Genomic DNA, 15148 nt, shown 5'->3' with positions numbered 1-15148 from the left:
CGCGCGCGCCACGATCGAGAGACAAATGCTGCGTAAGTGACGGACGATGCGACGAAGAAACGAAGGAGCGCATATGTTAAGAATAGGAATGTCCAGACAGCGAATTAATTTATCATTCGTTAATGCTGATCGTCGCAATTGATTTTCTATTAGATATTTGCTCGACGATCAGACAAATTGATTATTGATCTTACCGATACGTCGGCGATTCTCTGCTGTTACTTAAATCGCGCTCAAGGAGTATACTTAACGTGGGAATTTACTCGTCTGTTTCGTGTGTGTTGCAGATGCCCTCGAGATCGCGGTGTTGCCGAAACCACGTCTGAATAAACGAGTCGTAAGTGACCGATTAAAATACTCTATCGATTGCATGACACTTGGGGAGGAGGCTAAATACGTAATTTCTCATGACCATATTTCATCACGATTATTATGATTAATATCTGATTAACAATGATTTATCGTGGATTATTAATTAGAGCCGATAAAATAAAATTTTGCTGTTGCATGCGAGATAAATGGATATGTGTACTGACCGACTTTCCGCAATTAACTGCCATGTTTGTATTTGCAATTAGCATCGTCAATGTCTTTCGCAAAACGTAAACACCTTGACGTAACTTAAAATGAACGTTTCTCGCAAATGAAAGGACGTAACTTTTCGTCATTGTTACTTTCGATTATACAAACGTGCGAGTCTCTTTCTTTTCTAAGAAGCCAAGACTGTTAAGCTTGAAAAAAGCTTTCACGCGTCAGCTACCCGTACCGCGTGGCACATCCGTACACCACACACCATGCCACTTTCATGCGAAAGCCTCGTTCGTAGAATTACAGGAAGTAGCTCTTCGCAAACCTCACACACACGCGTAACATACGTATTGGTTACACAAAGCGTGGACGCATATCCGAAGCCCGGGATAGCGGATCGTCCCCCGAGATTTCGAGCCCATTGGCCATGACCTGCCTCTACCCACGCGATCGCGTAAAACATGTCTTACATTGCCGTGCGTAGATCTCGAGGGCCATTACATTCATTCGAAGATTAAAACGCCGGAAAACGCAAACCATGTGCTCTTGTTTCGATAAAATCACAAATTATTTCAGATCTTTCGTGCAAAAAATATAATGCTTTGCGAGCCTTAACATAAAAGATAACGTTACATTTTTCGTATTATTCTTCTTTCGAATTTTTATTCTCCCGACGGTAAAAATTGGAAAAAGGAAAAACTTGTCGACATTTTTACATGACAAATTTAATATTAAAAGTTTTTTTTTAGAATCAAAATTATGCATTGGATATTTGAAACAAAAAAAGGCTTTCTATTTTATTATTGCTTAGTCATCGCGTATCTATTAGCTGATACGTGATATTTGTGCAATATGTATTTTCTGTTAATATACTAATCTAATTTGCTCTACTAATTTTTTTCATTAATTACGCGGTACCGATCGTTAATCACGAGGTGAGAGCGCGTGATTTCGAGCCCGATTACGCAACAGTGAGAAACCGAGGTATCGGCTTATCGGTGTATCTTCAACAAGCACAATAAAATCCATTATTTGCTTTTATCTCATTGATAGCGAGGGACATTTATTTCAATCCCGCGGTCAGAGTTATTAACGCACCGCAAGAATTGCACCGTCGAATCGCGCATGCAGCCGGCCAATTAACGCGATTACGATCGGTCATGCGAGTTCAATGCACGTCGTTGCGCGATCGCGGCGCGCGAACCATCGCCTTTCTTTCCTTCTTTTACTCGGCTGTTTATAGTTGGAAATGACGTCACCGTTATGCGGACACCGCCGGACAGTATGCAAAATAATGCAAATGACATGCCGAAACTGCTCGCCCTCCGTCTTCCTATGTATAGAACCGCCTGTCGTAGCGGTTTAGCGTTCCAAAGAGGTATTCGAAACGGTGAAAAAGAGGCTTGCTCGACTGATAAATTTTCTTCGTTCAGCCCGACACGACGATCCTACCTCGCTCTAGGCGGTTAGTTACAGAACGGCTGGAATAGCTATCTTAATATGCGCGAACTTCGACATTTACATTTTTTTTATTTGTACATAATTATATTTCACATATTGGTCGAAGGAAAGTATTTTTCCTGGAACTATATAATCAGCAAAAAAGATTTGTAAACTAATTTTTTTACCTAATTAATAATTTAATCGATTGTACTGGCAATGATTATAATCCTGGCAACGATTATAATCGTCGTGACAAATCGTCACACCGCGTTTCGACCAAAGATTCTAGTTATTCTAAAGTTGATGTAATTTTATATGCTCATAATATAAGCATCTTAATTAAATAATTAAATTTATTACAAAAAATATTACCTCAGCCAGGGTGAAGTAATATTTGTCGCAATGATTTTAATTGGGTTAATTATTGACTGGCGAAGTAAATGTTACTTATTCGGTTTTAATTTTTTTACTCTCTTAAATTTCGGAATGTATGAGTGAGAGATATATGTATTATAAAATATATCTCAATAAGGATAAACGCGAGTTATTACAGCGGCTAACAGAAATATTAAGCCCTTAATGATCGTACCTTTTCACGAGTTAATTCTTACTTTATCGTACAAACTGTACCGCCTCTTATCTGCTGCCTCACATTGACGATTGCCGAGGCAATGATAATACGCTGATAAGGATTGGCTGGATGATGGCAGGATTTATCAAGCGTTACGCCATCGCTTTTCAGCTTGGCCGGCATAATTGAGTGCCGAACGTATCACGCGCGACTAAGATCGACCGGGATGTTTTGCAGGTGCTACAACGGCGGTAATTACCGTCGGGCTGGGCGTGTGTACTAATTGCAGGCATTAGATAATCATTGCCTTTAAAGCCCGGGACGTTTTACTTTCATTACTTTCCTTCACGGTCTGCTTGAATAGACCGTGAAAATTACATTCTATTCGCGTGTGCGATTACAGGATATTACAAAGTACAACGTAATAGCAATAATTAGCAATAGGTTTCGCTCGCTGTTACGAAAAGTTATACCGGAAATCGGCGCGCGATGGAGTAACGTTTCCTTAGTGGATGCACACTGTGCATCGTACTTTCCGATAATTGCTTATCTTCGGCATCTTCAGATACACACGGTGCATGTATCCAATTTAGCTCTTAAAAGTCCACTTCTCTCACCCGCCGCGTTGACCTCCTTTCGGTGGTCACGTCGGCCATCTCGGTACGCAGCGTTCACTTCGATTCCACGACGCGCGGAGTTAACATACGAAAATATTTATAATTATCGTTACGAACGCTTCCACGTGACGCTCGTACTCGTCCTTGACACAGCGAGCTACATAATCCGTTTATCTTCTAAACGCGCGACGCATCTCAATGTTATCTTCATTATAAATATTCATCTATAGTGACATAAAATCTCTTCGTTCAGTCACAAATAACGAACACATATGCATATCATCACGCGATTTCTTTGTTGCAGGTAAATCAGATCGAAAGATGCGAGCAGCACCGTCTCTGCTGTCGTTCGTCCTGATCCTTGTATATCACTCGGGATGGACCCACGGGCTCTGCAAACTGGAGAACAGCACTTCAGCGTGGTGCGACCAGCTGGAGGACCTCAAGCACATCGAGACGCAGGGTCTGGAGTCCTTGACCGCTCCGATCGCGCGAGACGTTTTAGTCCCGAGCCTCCTTAACAATCTGACCAGCCTCAGGCATCTCGACCTATCCGACGGCGATCTGAAGAAGATCGAACCAGGAAGCTTTCGAACTTTAAGTAACTTGAAAAGTCTCAATCTCGGCGACAACCGCATCGAGTACCTGGAGCTAGCCTCCCTGGAGGGTCTGACCCATCTGCGAAGTCTGAACCTGCGGAAAAACGCCATCCAGCAACTGCCGCCCGCCCTGGCGCGCCTGAAAAATCTTAAGCATCTGGATATCCACGGTAATCCGCTCGAGTGCAACTGCGCCACTCTCAAAGTCCGCGATCTTATCGCGCAGAGGGGCGTGACGATATCGAAGAAGGTCGTATGCGTGGGCCCCGACAACATGAAGGGTACGTCGCTGATGAAACCGAACGCGGCGATCATCTGCAGTTTCGAGCAGCAGGATCGGGAGATGCAGAACGATCAAGCGGAGGGATCCGGGGAGCCGGATCTAGGATCCGGAGATGTGTTTGACGAGCTCAATGAAGAGGATGAGGAAGAGAACGGTGGGTCGGAGGTCAGTAACAGCACGTCGGAAAAGCCGGGAGAACCGGAAGTCGAGACTCCTTTCCCGACCGTGTTGGTAGATTCCGCAGAATCTTCCGTCTCGAAAGAAATCACTACCGACGCGACAACGAGTTCCCTGCAAGAAGAAGAAATCTTCTTTGACAATGAAGACAAGAAGGAGCAAGCATCCACGACCGAGATGTCGCGGAACAAAGAGGACATCAAGGATGCCCTGTTTTATCCACCCTTGGCCTCCGGCGATGGGGACGAAGGTTCCGGCGAAGGATCCGGCGCCGGTGGAGCGCATTACGACGAGGAGGAGACCGAGAAAGCTGATACCGATGAAGAATCGTCGTCCTTCACGGGAGCTCTATGGAATATGGTTTTTGGTGGCTTAACAGGAACTTCCGCGACTACGTCGAAGACCAGTGACCCAGATCTTGAGGAGGAGGAGTTTATAGATGTGTCGTCCACTAAACTGGCCACCGAGGAGCCAATCGTGTCCAGCAAGAGTCATTCGGTCGAGTCCGACATTAAAATCACTACCGAAGTTACCACGAAGATCGTACCGCCCGATCCGAAAGTCAACGACGTACAAGTGTTGAAACCTCCTAACATGATCGACGATTCTAAATCCGGTAATATCATGGATAGAGATAATAACGAACAAGCGGTATCTTCGCCCAAGCAGTCCAAGAAAGGCATGGGCTCGTACGTCGTTCTCGCCGTCCTGCTCGCCATTGTCGCGGCGCTGATCGGTTTCGCCGCGTACAGGGGTGAGATATGCAGAAAGAGGAAAGCGCCCGACGTAGAGACCGGCACCGAGATGAAGGAGATACAGAAGTCTCTGCTGGAGCACGGCGACAATTCGACTCAGCCAAAGAAGGAGGAGAACACGCCCTACGTAACGGAACTCGAGAGCGATCCTCTCGTGAAGGTCAAATCCGCTGGCGACGACGCGAAGACTGACGAGATCCACGACGATGACCGTCGTCAAACGCAAGAAACACCGCGTCTCAATGGCACTGTCGATCATTCGGAGCCCGTGAAACCGCCCAGGAAGCAACTTTCGCAGGACGAAAATGCAATTTCGCAGGACGACGAGGTGAGAGAGGAGAGACCTCGTATTGACGTGAATTCCTTGAGGAAGAACTTCTTGGAGGATAAAAACCCGCTGCCCTCCACCTCGATGGCGACGACCAACGGACCGACCCCGAATCACAACGCTTCGGAGCCCAATGGGCCACCGCTCAGCCCCGGGGCCCAAAGAGTGAAGATCACCTTGCAGGAGATTCCCGATAGTGTGCCAAAGACGCCCATACTCATCACGCGAACAATGGCTGGTGAGAATCTAGTCAAGACGCCATGAAGCAGTGTCCCGAGGAGAGAATCTACGCGAAATAACGAACGTTATGTCGACCGACCGACGTGCTCGTCTGTCGAACGTAATTGAGAGACAAATATTTGGTGCAGAAATGAGGGAGAAGAGTTCTTTTTCTTTTTACAAATGCGACAGGTCCCAGATGTGATTTATAATAACGCCGTTGTTCCTAGGATTGCACGCAAATTGACTTCTCGCGATGGATTTTCGTGATAAAGAAAGATCAACCGAGTCAAAGACCATACACGCGCGGACAGTGGCTAGGGGACTATTGTTTTCGGCAGGAAGCTGAAAGTGTGCGAAAGGTGACTGAGGAACAGATGTAACCTCGGGCCGCTTCGTTGAACAATCGGACGCACGAAATGCTATATGTATATATTTGCTGAAACTGTATGCCGTGCAGGATGTCCTTTGGCTATCGCGTATTCTTTTTTATTTATGATGACATCATTGTATTCGATTACGTCTTTTAAGGAAACTTCGCGAGATCGTAGATTCTGATCTTCGTGAAACTTTGTATACGTATAAGTAAAATAAATAGATGAATTTAGAAATTACAAGTCAAAAAATGTTAGAATTAACGCACATATATAGTAATTTCTTTATCCATAAAAATAATTATTATTGTAATCTCTTATAAAGTGCTATGAATACATTTAAATTAAAAATACCTTTATTTTACATAAGAGATGCAAAAAAAAAATTTTTTTTTAACATTAATTGATAATTTCTACATTTATCTATTTATTTCACTTATATGAATGCAAAGCTTCTTTAAAATTAGAATTTAAAATCACACTTTATGAAATTTTTTATTAATTTTTAAAGTTAAATTTGCAAAGTCCATCTTTAAAAGAATTAAAATAAAGATCTTCTCTTATTTAATAGCTACACTCGAAGAGCTCCATTGTCAAAATCTTACGACTTTTATCGCTTACAATTCACGAGCTACTCTTATCTCAAATCAACTGTTATTTCCCTCAATTTAATTGAACAAAAAATACGCGATATTTTAGACATCCCGTATCTATGCCATACGCGTAGAGTTCCGCGGATGGAGTAACGTTCCAAGTTAACACCGCAGTACACTAGTCAGTCTTCCTAACGGGCCTCTCGCGTGTCCTGCGAGCGCCAGAGCGAGGACGTCGAGAATTGCGCGGTAGGTATATTCGTTGTCGCGCGAGATCGCATCGCGAGGATCCTCGGATTAATCGAGGATCGATAAAGTGTTCGCCGTACGTCAGGCGTCGATGAGCATTCCAGTTCTGCCATAATTTTTCTACGCACGAACCATCGAGGATTAATACACGCACCGTTTTCGGCCTTACGCCGTCCTTCGATCGAATTACAGATTATTTGCCAACGCGTATCTCGCAGTATTTAGCGCGGCGTTTCACGTGTGACACGTTTGTACGCGGTTTGGCGAAGAGATTTGTAATTCCAATGAGAGGTAGAGTTTGCCAATTACGAATAATGATGACCTTTGGGACAGCTTGTAGTACGGATAGCTATACGGAGTGCGAGCGTTTAATGAACGATTTGACAATATATTGTTAACGTTATAGGACCCATTATTCACGTCAGAGACAATATATATACGTAATATTCTATTATCGCATTATTCTTCTCTTGTAACGGACACGATTCCCTCGCGACTTTAGAGGCACACACACGTTTCAGAAAGGCAGCGACTCGCTATTTTTCATGTGCATTAATGTATTTATTCGTTGCGCACGGCGCAAATAAAGAGACGGACGGAGATTTTTCGTGTATGTGACGACACTCCGTCGCGTGATTATCAGTTAAATGGACACGTCACGTAGCTGTGAGCGGCGGCGTGACAAAGCGCCGCGATGTGTTTTATCATATTATCCACACACTATCGACTATTATTCTTTAGGTATGATTCTTTTAAGTCAAAATGTGTCGAGAATGCTGTTACGGCGTATATGATTTAATTTTTAAGATAAGCGCGGACCCCCGTCAGATCGAAACTTGTCCCAACGATAACGCATTCGTTGGATTTAACTTAGCGATAAGAAAATAAGGAGCTCAGCGAAGATTGTAAGACTTTATTTATATGTTCAGCCTTTGGTCAATAAAAGAGAGTGTTATTTTGTTGATATCATCATTTACTTTTAATCGTGTGCGTCACGGGTAATCTTTGACCTCGCTTTGTTCTCGTCCTCACGAAACACCACGTCACCGACGTACTACACGTGATTTCTTTTATATATTTGTTACATAACTATATCCAACGACGCTCGGCGCCTGAAGAAAGCACAACTTATGTCGACTTACCGAAAAAACAAATAACGCGAGAAAAGAAACAAATAATGAAGAAATGCGAAATATATGTCTCTCATATCAATATCCTATTTATACATATACAAATGTATATTTAATAATCGCTTTGTAAATTTAGATCCTGTGAATTTAAATGAAAATTCATACATCTTAAATTGTTTTATGTTTTTCCATAATAAGCGGCCGATGCCACACAGGTAGCCGATAAATGCGTAAGTGACAATAAAAGAGGCGGTGATGCGGTGAACGGCAATATACACGGATTATAAATTATTAAATTATTAAATCTAGTATATATTTAGCAATACCTAGTAATTCATCACCCTGCATAGTGGGCGGTGTGATGAATTACTGGGTATTGCTAAATATATACTAGATATTTAATAATTTAATAATTCATAATCTATGTACGTTGCCGTTCACCGCCTCTCTTACATATTGTCGCAAATGATACATTAACATGATGGATGATTAGTTTATAACTATAATCGTGATTTTTGAGACTGATAAGAAATTACTGTAATTTAGGATCGAAGCGTCTCCGATACATGCAAACCGGTAATCTGACGTTATTACAGTTCGAATCTCGACGGAGGAGACAGTATTCCAAGAAGATTATATACGCTTGTACTTTTGCTCTTCTTCAGAGTAAACCTTTTACTATTGGCTCGCCGTCTCATTTGTCATTTCCTCGATTACTAATCTTGCCTGGGCAATATATGTGTATTTAACATGGGAGAAAAAAACCGGTTTGACAAGATAAAACCGTCGTGTTATCGCGCAAACTGACGTATGTTATCGCGAGTCCGTACTTACCCTGTTGATTTAGCGTTGATTTAGATCGTACCACTCGGAAACGGACTTTCGTGTTAGCAAAGTCAATTTAGAAATTAAAGAGCCACGTTTTGCGCAATAAGTGCGATGAGAATGCTAAAAATCTACGCTCCTCTCGTTTTCCATATTTTTATTAAATTTTTATTAAAGTACTAAAAAAAGATTTATTATACGCTTTGGTATAAATTTACAATTGAAACAGTTTTAAGATTCGCGTTCCACGAATGATTCTCTATAGCCACCCCTGGGCTCGCGTTTGAGCTCCTTGATGACGATGGATCGGTTGGAATAACTCATCACCTGGACGTCGGAATTTTCGTCGTCGGTGACATACTCGTCCCTGAACACCTGTCTTCTCTTTCGCTTCCTCATCGAGGTGGGAGTCTGCGGCCTCGGCCTGTCTTTGCTACTGCTGGACTCGATCGCCTCGTCCACGGCGCCGTGCCTCCCGGTTCTGCGCGCCGAGGATGTCTTGGGATTCCTGGGATTCGCGTTATGCGGTTGATCCGTGTCGCATATGTTGCCGCTGGAATTATTTCTCTCCCTTCTGATCCGTTCCTGCCGGCGTTCCTCTCGTCTCAGCAGATCGTCCTCGCTCTGTGTCCGTTTCCGAGGTCTCCTCGTTCGTCTCTTCTTCGTCCGTAGATTATCCACGGAACTCATGGCGCGCAAAGTGCCATTTTCGATAGAGATCTCGTTCAAAGCGTCCATAGAACGAGCCATTCTCGGCATCTGGACCGCTTCCTCGTAGCTGGGCGGGCCGACTAATTCTAAAGGATTAATTCTGGTCTCCTCTGGAATCTCGAGTTCGTTTATTTCTTGCTCTAAACGTCGATTCCTGTAAATACAGTCAAATTAGAGTCTTTATTTTATTTCATCGAGCTTTGTGCAGCTAGAAATGCGATGTATTATTTGTAGCGCAATTTAGAGGTTGGAAGATAATTAAAAAATTCTTATGATATTTATTTAAAAGTTTCTGCTAAATTTTAAAAACACGACTACGTCGGTAACGCACTCTCTGATACTTTAAAGAAATGAATAATGTACCAGCTTGCGAAATTGTAATGTAAATCTGTAGTTCGATGGACAGATATCTGTCTTATCTGTTGCAGGTAGGTGCTCGCATCTTCTCTAGCATACATTTTATTAATTATTAATTTTATGTACGTTGAAAAATATTGTAAAAGCAACGCGGGTATTAAATTACAAACGTCAATCCCGTTTAAATAATCATATCATTGAACGTTCACTGACAACACGCCTATCGATTTTACTCAAGCGCCGCACAATGAAATATTTTCAGACACATTTTGCACATGTATACAGAAAATTTAATAATTAATAATTTGAAAAAGCGCCCTCACCTCCTTTGCAAAAGTCGAAATCTCTCTCTCTCTTCTGCTAATTCCATCTGCTGCCTCTGCTCGAAGATTCTTCTCTTTATCTTCAGAGTGTGCTTAATCGACACCACGCTACCACATAGGACGACCAGGATGAGCAAGCTGATCATCACCACCCCCCAAGTTCTGTCTTTGTTGTAATACACGTGAATGTTCCATTCGTCGAAACACGCGGCCTCCCAGGAATAGCCGGAAACGTTTGCCGGGCTCTGGCAGATCAAGGTCGAGCCCACAGTTTTCGGGGGAGGAACGGTTAAGTACTCGTAGGTGGAGTAGAGCTGCGTACAGTCGCATCTCCATGGATTATCGTCTAAATTGACTACGGCCAAGTCTAGACTGTTTTGAAATATGTCGGGATCTATCGCCTCAGTCAAACGATTTCCTACAAGGTAATTAATTAATTAAAACGCAGGCAAAAGATTATATCGAGGTCTATAGAAAATAAAACGAAAGTGATAATTACGGGAAGAAGTAAATTTCAAAATTATTATTTTATCGGTATTTGAACAGTTATTTGGATTTTTAATTAGAAAATTCTGTTTCTTTAACGGCTTATCGTATTGTCGATAATCAAGTTCCATAGAAATCAGATATATCCTTTTTATATTGTTTTCTCAGAAATAACTCGAGGGATGATTAATACCTGACAAGTCGATCTTTTGCAACGACGGTAATCTAGCAAAGCTGTCGTTGTGTAGCTCGACGAGCCTGTTCCTCTGCACATCTAGTATTTTCAACGTCCTCGAATTTAAGCCGCGCGGCAAGGACTGTAGATGATTATCCTTCAAGTTCAGGCTTCTGATTCTGGGCATTTCCTCCAGAGAGTCCGCCCTGAGGTGGCTGATCAGATTGTAGGACAGGTCCAGCGTCGTGGCGAGGGACGACAGATCCGGGAATCGGTGTAGAGAGTTGTAGGAAAGATTCAGGAGCCTGAGATCGATGTTATCCCGGAACGCCAACGTGTGAACCTCCTCGAGACCGTTCGCCGACAGATCCAGCACCTGAAGTTTCACCAGACCTTCGAGCGTACTGTCGTTCAGTCGTTCCAAGCTGTTCGCGTTCAGGTATAGGTGCGTCAGTTGCTTGTTTCTGGCAAAAATACGATCTGGCAGTATACGAATTGTGTTGCGAGAGAGGCGAGCCTGCGTCAACGACGGGAGACCGTGAAGACCGGGTCGGTCGAGGTTACATCTCGATACATCGAGTTTCTTTAGGTTTAAGTGCTGTAGGGTCGAATGCCTGCAAACGAGCAATTTCGTTGGACATGTTATTCGTAAAATTCTTATTAAGGGTTCTTGCTTAATAAAAGCTAGATTACGCGACTTCTTCGATGACTTTCGGTACAAACTAAAATTACAATCGAATAAAGTTTCATTACCGTGTACTGTACACCAACGTAGGATTATTGACCAGTCGTAGCTCTTCCAGTTCTGGAAATCCGCTCAAAGTGTCTGGATAGAGATAATTTAGGACGCAATCAGACATGTCTAACCATCGCAGCGTCTTGCTGACGGGCGTTTGAATGTTCTTCAGCGGATTTCCCGCGAGACTCAGAGTGGTCAGCGCCGACAGTCCATTCAAGGACTCGTTGCCAAGTTCTTTTATATCTGAAACACATAAAGCTTTTATTAGTCTAATGCATACGTATATGTTAATCAATTCTTAGAATTCTGTACATATATTTCTGCGGAAAAAAATAGACAAATTTTCGTATCATTAAATTTACGTGTTAAACAATGTTGCTAAATTAGAATATGCGCATGAATGACGGTCCTTTTTCATATTAATTGTTATTACAACATTAATGTATTTTGTAAATAAATTTGGCGTTTTAGATATCCGTAGAAGTTGCCTTTGAAGAATGCTTTATAAATCCCTGTAATAAATATTTTATACTTGTGACTATCATGATACATACGGCAATAGCCGGCATCCAGTGCCTGAAGCACTTCGCTGGTTAGCCCTTTCAAGTCAGGTAATAGATTCCTTGAGATGTATAGAACTGCCAGGGACGGTAATTGGCTAATGGAAGCAATATCTGCCGTATTTATGATAACGTTGTCCGATAGATCTAGTCTACGAAGGTTTTTTAATTCTTCAAGATTATTCGGCAGGGAAGTGAGCTGATTTTTGGCCAGATTCAGGTACTGCAGCTCGGTCAGCCGGTTAATTTCGTCGGTGATCTCAGTTAAAAGATTGCTTGACAGATCCAGGTGCTCGACCTACCGCAGAAGAAATAAGTTAAGTCAGTAATTAAACGATTTATTACGAATTTGGTGATAATCTAGAAGAATATATTCGTCAAAATTCAGAGGGTACTGTTGAAATGATTAATCATCTGGAGAGCATATCTTCTTCATAATTTTCAAGTAAATTTTTTCCGTTATCGATTAAACTACTATTTTATTTTATTTTACGAGGACGCGATAACATCCAATAAGTCAATTTTTATCTTATATTTAATTATAATGAGATGTATAAAAAGAAACCGGTAAGAAAGGGGGTCATTAGTCATCGCAGATGTACTCACCACATCACTAATATTTTCAGGAAATGTCTGTAACCCTTGCTTCGAACACTCGACGGTCCTAGGTATTTCGGTGAGATGGCACAGGCACCTAGTAGGACAAATGCTCTGACACCTCGCGATTGACAGAATTGTCAGCCACGTGATCAGCGACGGAAGAAACACGCCGCGATGTCTCATCGATTGTTCCTCCATGTTTCTTTCACATCACCGAGGCGAATCGGGTCGAATAATCGCGCGCAGCCCACATTCTCGCGCGATTCAATTTGCCCCCGTTATCGGGACGATATTTGCGGGCGCCCGATCGCGCATTGTCAACGGTCGAAATGTTCGTCAACGTACTTACGGCGGAAAACTGCGAGGCGGACAGAAAGAGTCGCCCAGCCCGAAAATCCTATCGATGACCGAGCGCACCGGTTCTCCGAACCGTGCTAAGAGCACTGAGCTAGTAGTTATCTTTGATAAGTAACGCAGGGTATACGTCGCACGATATCTCCGTAAGATAACCAGACCGCCGTGTCGAGGTGTCGAGCGCGTTATTCCTCGTGCAAAAGAAATGGGGAAAAAAAATGAGAGAGAATCGAACAAAGATAGAGTGGCAAATGCACCTGCAATTACGTGATGGTTTGTGCGTGTAGAAACGCAGCAGGATGCGTGGCATCCGAGACGTCGGTCTATTTTGTTCGTGCCGACAACGAGCCGATCTTGTCGAGTTGAGAGACGCTTCATTTATCACTTTACACTCACGTTTTATATGAATTTATTGTTCAATCAATAATTTCTCAATGGCGGTTTAATATTAATCATATGTCATGGTTAATGTACAATTATTAATACTCGAAGACGTTGTAAACTGAATTTTTACGCGCGTCCGTAACTTCGAGTCAATTTTTCAATATTGGTATTAGCATCGCTAAATTATTGAGACGCGGATATTTTAACGAGCTCCGACGTAGGTCGAAACGAGCGCTCCGTCGAAAATCCGCGGAGAAACAGGTTTTCCGCGGAGGAGAGACATGAATGGAAATCTGAATGAGCAGCGCCGCGGAAAATGTAAGACATTAGATAAATATCTCAAGTATCCCGAAAGCCGATATTGAAGCGGGCATCTCCGCGGTCTAAGCTCCTCTCGGCTGACCCATGCGGATATTTTCCTCTACCTCCCCTCGACGACGCTGTCGCCGCATTACGGTCTTTCTTCATCGTTTCTTTTTTTATCCGACAGGATCGTACCTGCGACTTCTTCTCTCCGACGCAGCGTCCAATGCAGGAAAGTAGTTAGATCAAATGAATTCGTTATATTTATGTGCTATCTCTCCGTGTATATATCGTGTGATTATCAGATACAATATGAATCGTCTGTGACACTTCCGGAATTGATCTCCATAATAAGAAACTATAATATAATATATATGTAATCGTCAAACTATTTAAATGCAAAGGAAAAAGACAATCTTAATTGAAATCTTCAATTGCATATAGTTAAATTCATTATATTAAAAAAAGTCGCGAGAAAGAACGACATTTTTAGTAATCTGAGATTGATAAGACTCGAATGAGATCTTTACTGCAGTAATAAGAGACCAGAGTTGGATAAATTGCCTAGTAAGAAAGATTAATGAAGACTCTTAATGTGGAGCACTTGTTTCGATGTGTCTATGTAATAGAAATAGGTCTGAAGGAGTTAATATCAATCAATGACACAAATTAATTAAAATTAAAACATCTAAATGATTTGGTCGTGCATCCGTGCAGAGAAAGCAAGTAATTCGTAATTATTTGCACGGATCGCGGTGAGAAAGCTCGGCCGAAGGCTCCACCCCTCAGAGAGAGGGATTTAAAAAGACCTTATCCGCGCAGGACAGACTCGTTCTCTTTTTCACACGTCCGGTCGGGCCAATGGCGAGGGCAGGTCACACCCTCGGGAGGGTGCGAGAGGTTTAGCTAGCGCCGGCGCTTAGCCCTGGGCTTATCCGGTGGGGAAGAGGACGTGCTCTACCTGTTGATACTAAACCAACCCCTTCGCCGTGATTTCGCAAATCCGGAGTTTCACCGTCGCACTCGCGGTCACGCCCTTCGGCTCAACAGATATCCGCAAATTTTTCGCGAGCAAGTTTCCTTTACGCGCGATTTTATAGAGTTGTGAAAAATAAATGTCGTGTTTTAGCAAGAGGGTGATATAATTTGCTTTATTCATAAAATTAGATTCGTTGCGAGATCGGAATTTGGAGGATCAAGCTTTCTGGCAATTTGTTGCTTATTCGTCAGAAAGGTAATGCAGTTATCACGAAATATAATGACTGCTTAATTATCCGATGCTTAAACACAATTAAATGACAAATAAATTGTTAACGCATAGTCACGGCCTGATGATAATTGAATTGTCTAACAGCCATATATAAATACAATAATTGAAAATCGATTCCCCGTATATCGATTTCCCGTAATTACGTATTTCATAACAGAATGCCGGGCTCTCCTTTGACTGTATACCTCGCTCTTT

General features: G+C 42.6%; 2 protein-coding genes across 2 annotated transcripts; one reads left to right on the top strand and one right to left on the bottom strand.

Annotated features, from left to right (window-relative positions):
- The first annotated feature begins 243 nt into the window (after positions 1-243).
- LOC112460014 lies at positions 244-6178 on the top strand. The gene is made up of 2 exons (XM_025024426.1): positions 244-337; positions 3464-6178. Exon 2 carries the CDS (start codon positions 3481-3483, stop codon positions 5563-5565), a length of 2085 nt encoding a protein of 694 aa, XP_024880194.1. The 5' UTR covers positions 244-337; positions 3464-3480; the 3' UTR covers positions 5566-6178.
- Positions 6179-7576: 1398 nt separating this feature from the next.
- LOC112460019 (leucine-rich repeat-containing protein 40) lies at positions 7577-13067 on the bottom strand. The gene is made up of 6 exons (XM_025024434.1): positions 12649-13067; positions 12037-12340; positions 11497-11725; positions 10762-11357; positions 10083-10500; positions 7577-9556 (listed from the first exon to the last, which is right to left on the bottom strand). Exons 1-6 carry the CDS (start codon positions 12838-12840, stop codon positions 8923-8925), a joined length of 2373 nt encoding a protein of 790 aa, XP_024880202.1. The 5' UTR covers positions 12841-13067; the 3' UTR covers positions 7577-8922.
- Positions 13068-15148: the final 2081 nt, after the last annotated feature.

Source organism: Temnothorax curvispinosus, unplaced genomic scaffold (genome assembly GCF_003070985.1).
Source record: "Temnothorax curvispinosus isolate PA1 unplaced genomic scaffold, ASM307098v1 QBEX01010286.1, whole genome shotgun sequence".
NCBI classification, from domain to species: Eukaryota; Metazoa; Arthropoda; class Insecta; order Hymenoptera; family Formicidae; genus Temnothorax; species Temnothorax curvispinosus.
Note: the sequence above shows the minus strand (reverse complement) of the source record. Positions and strands in the feature narration are given on the sequence as shown.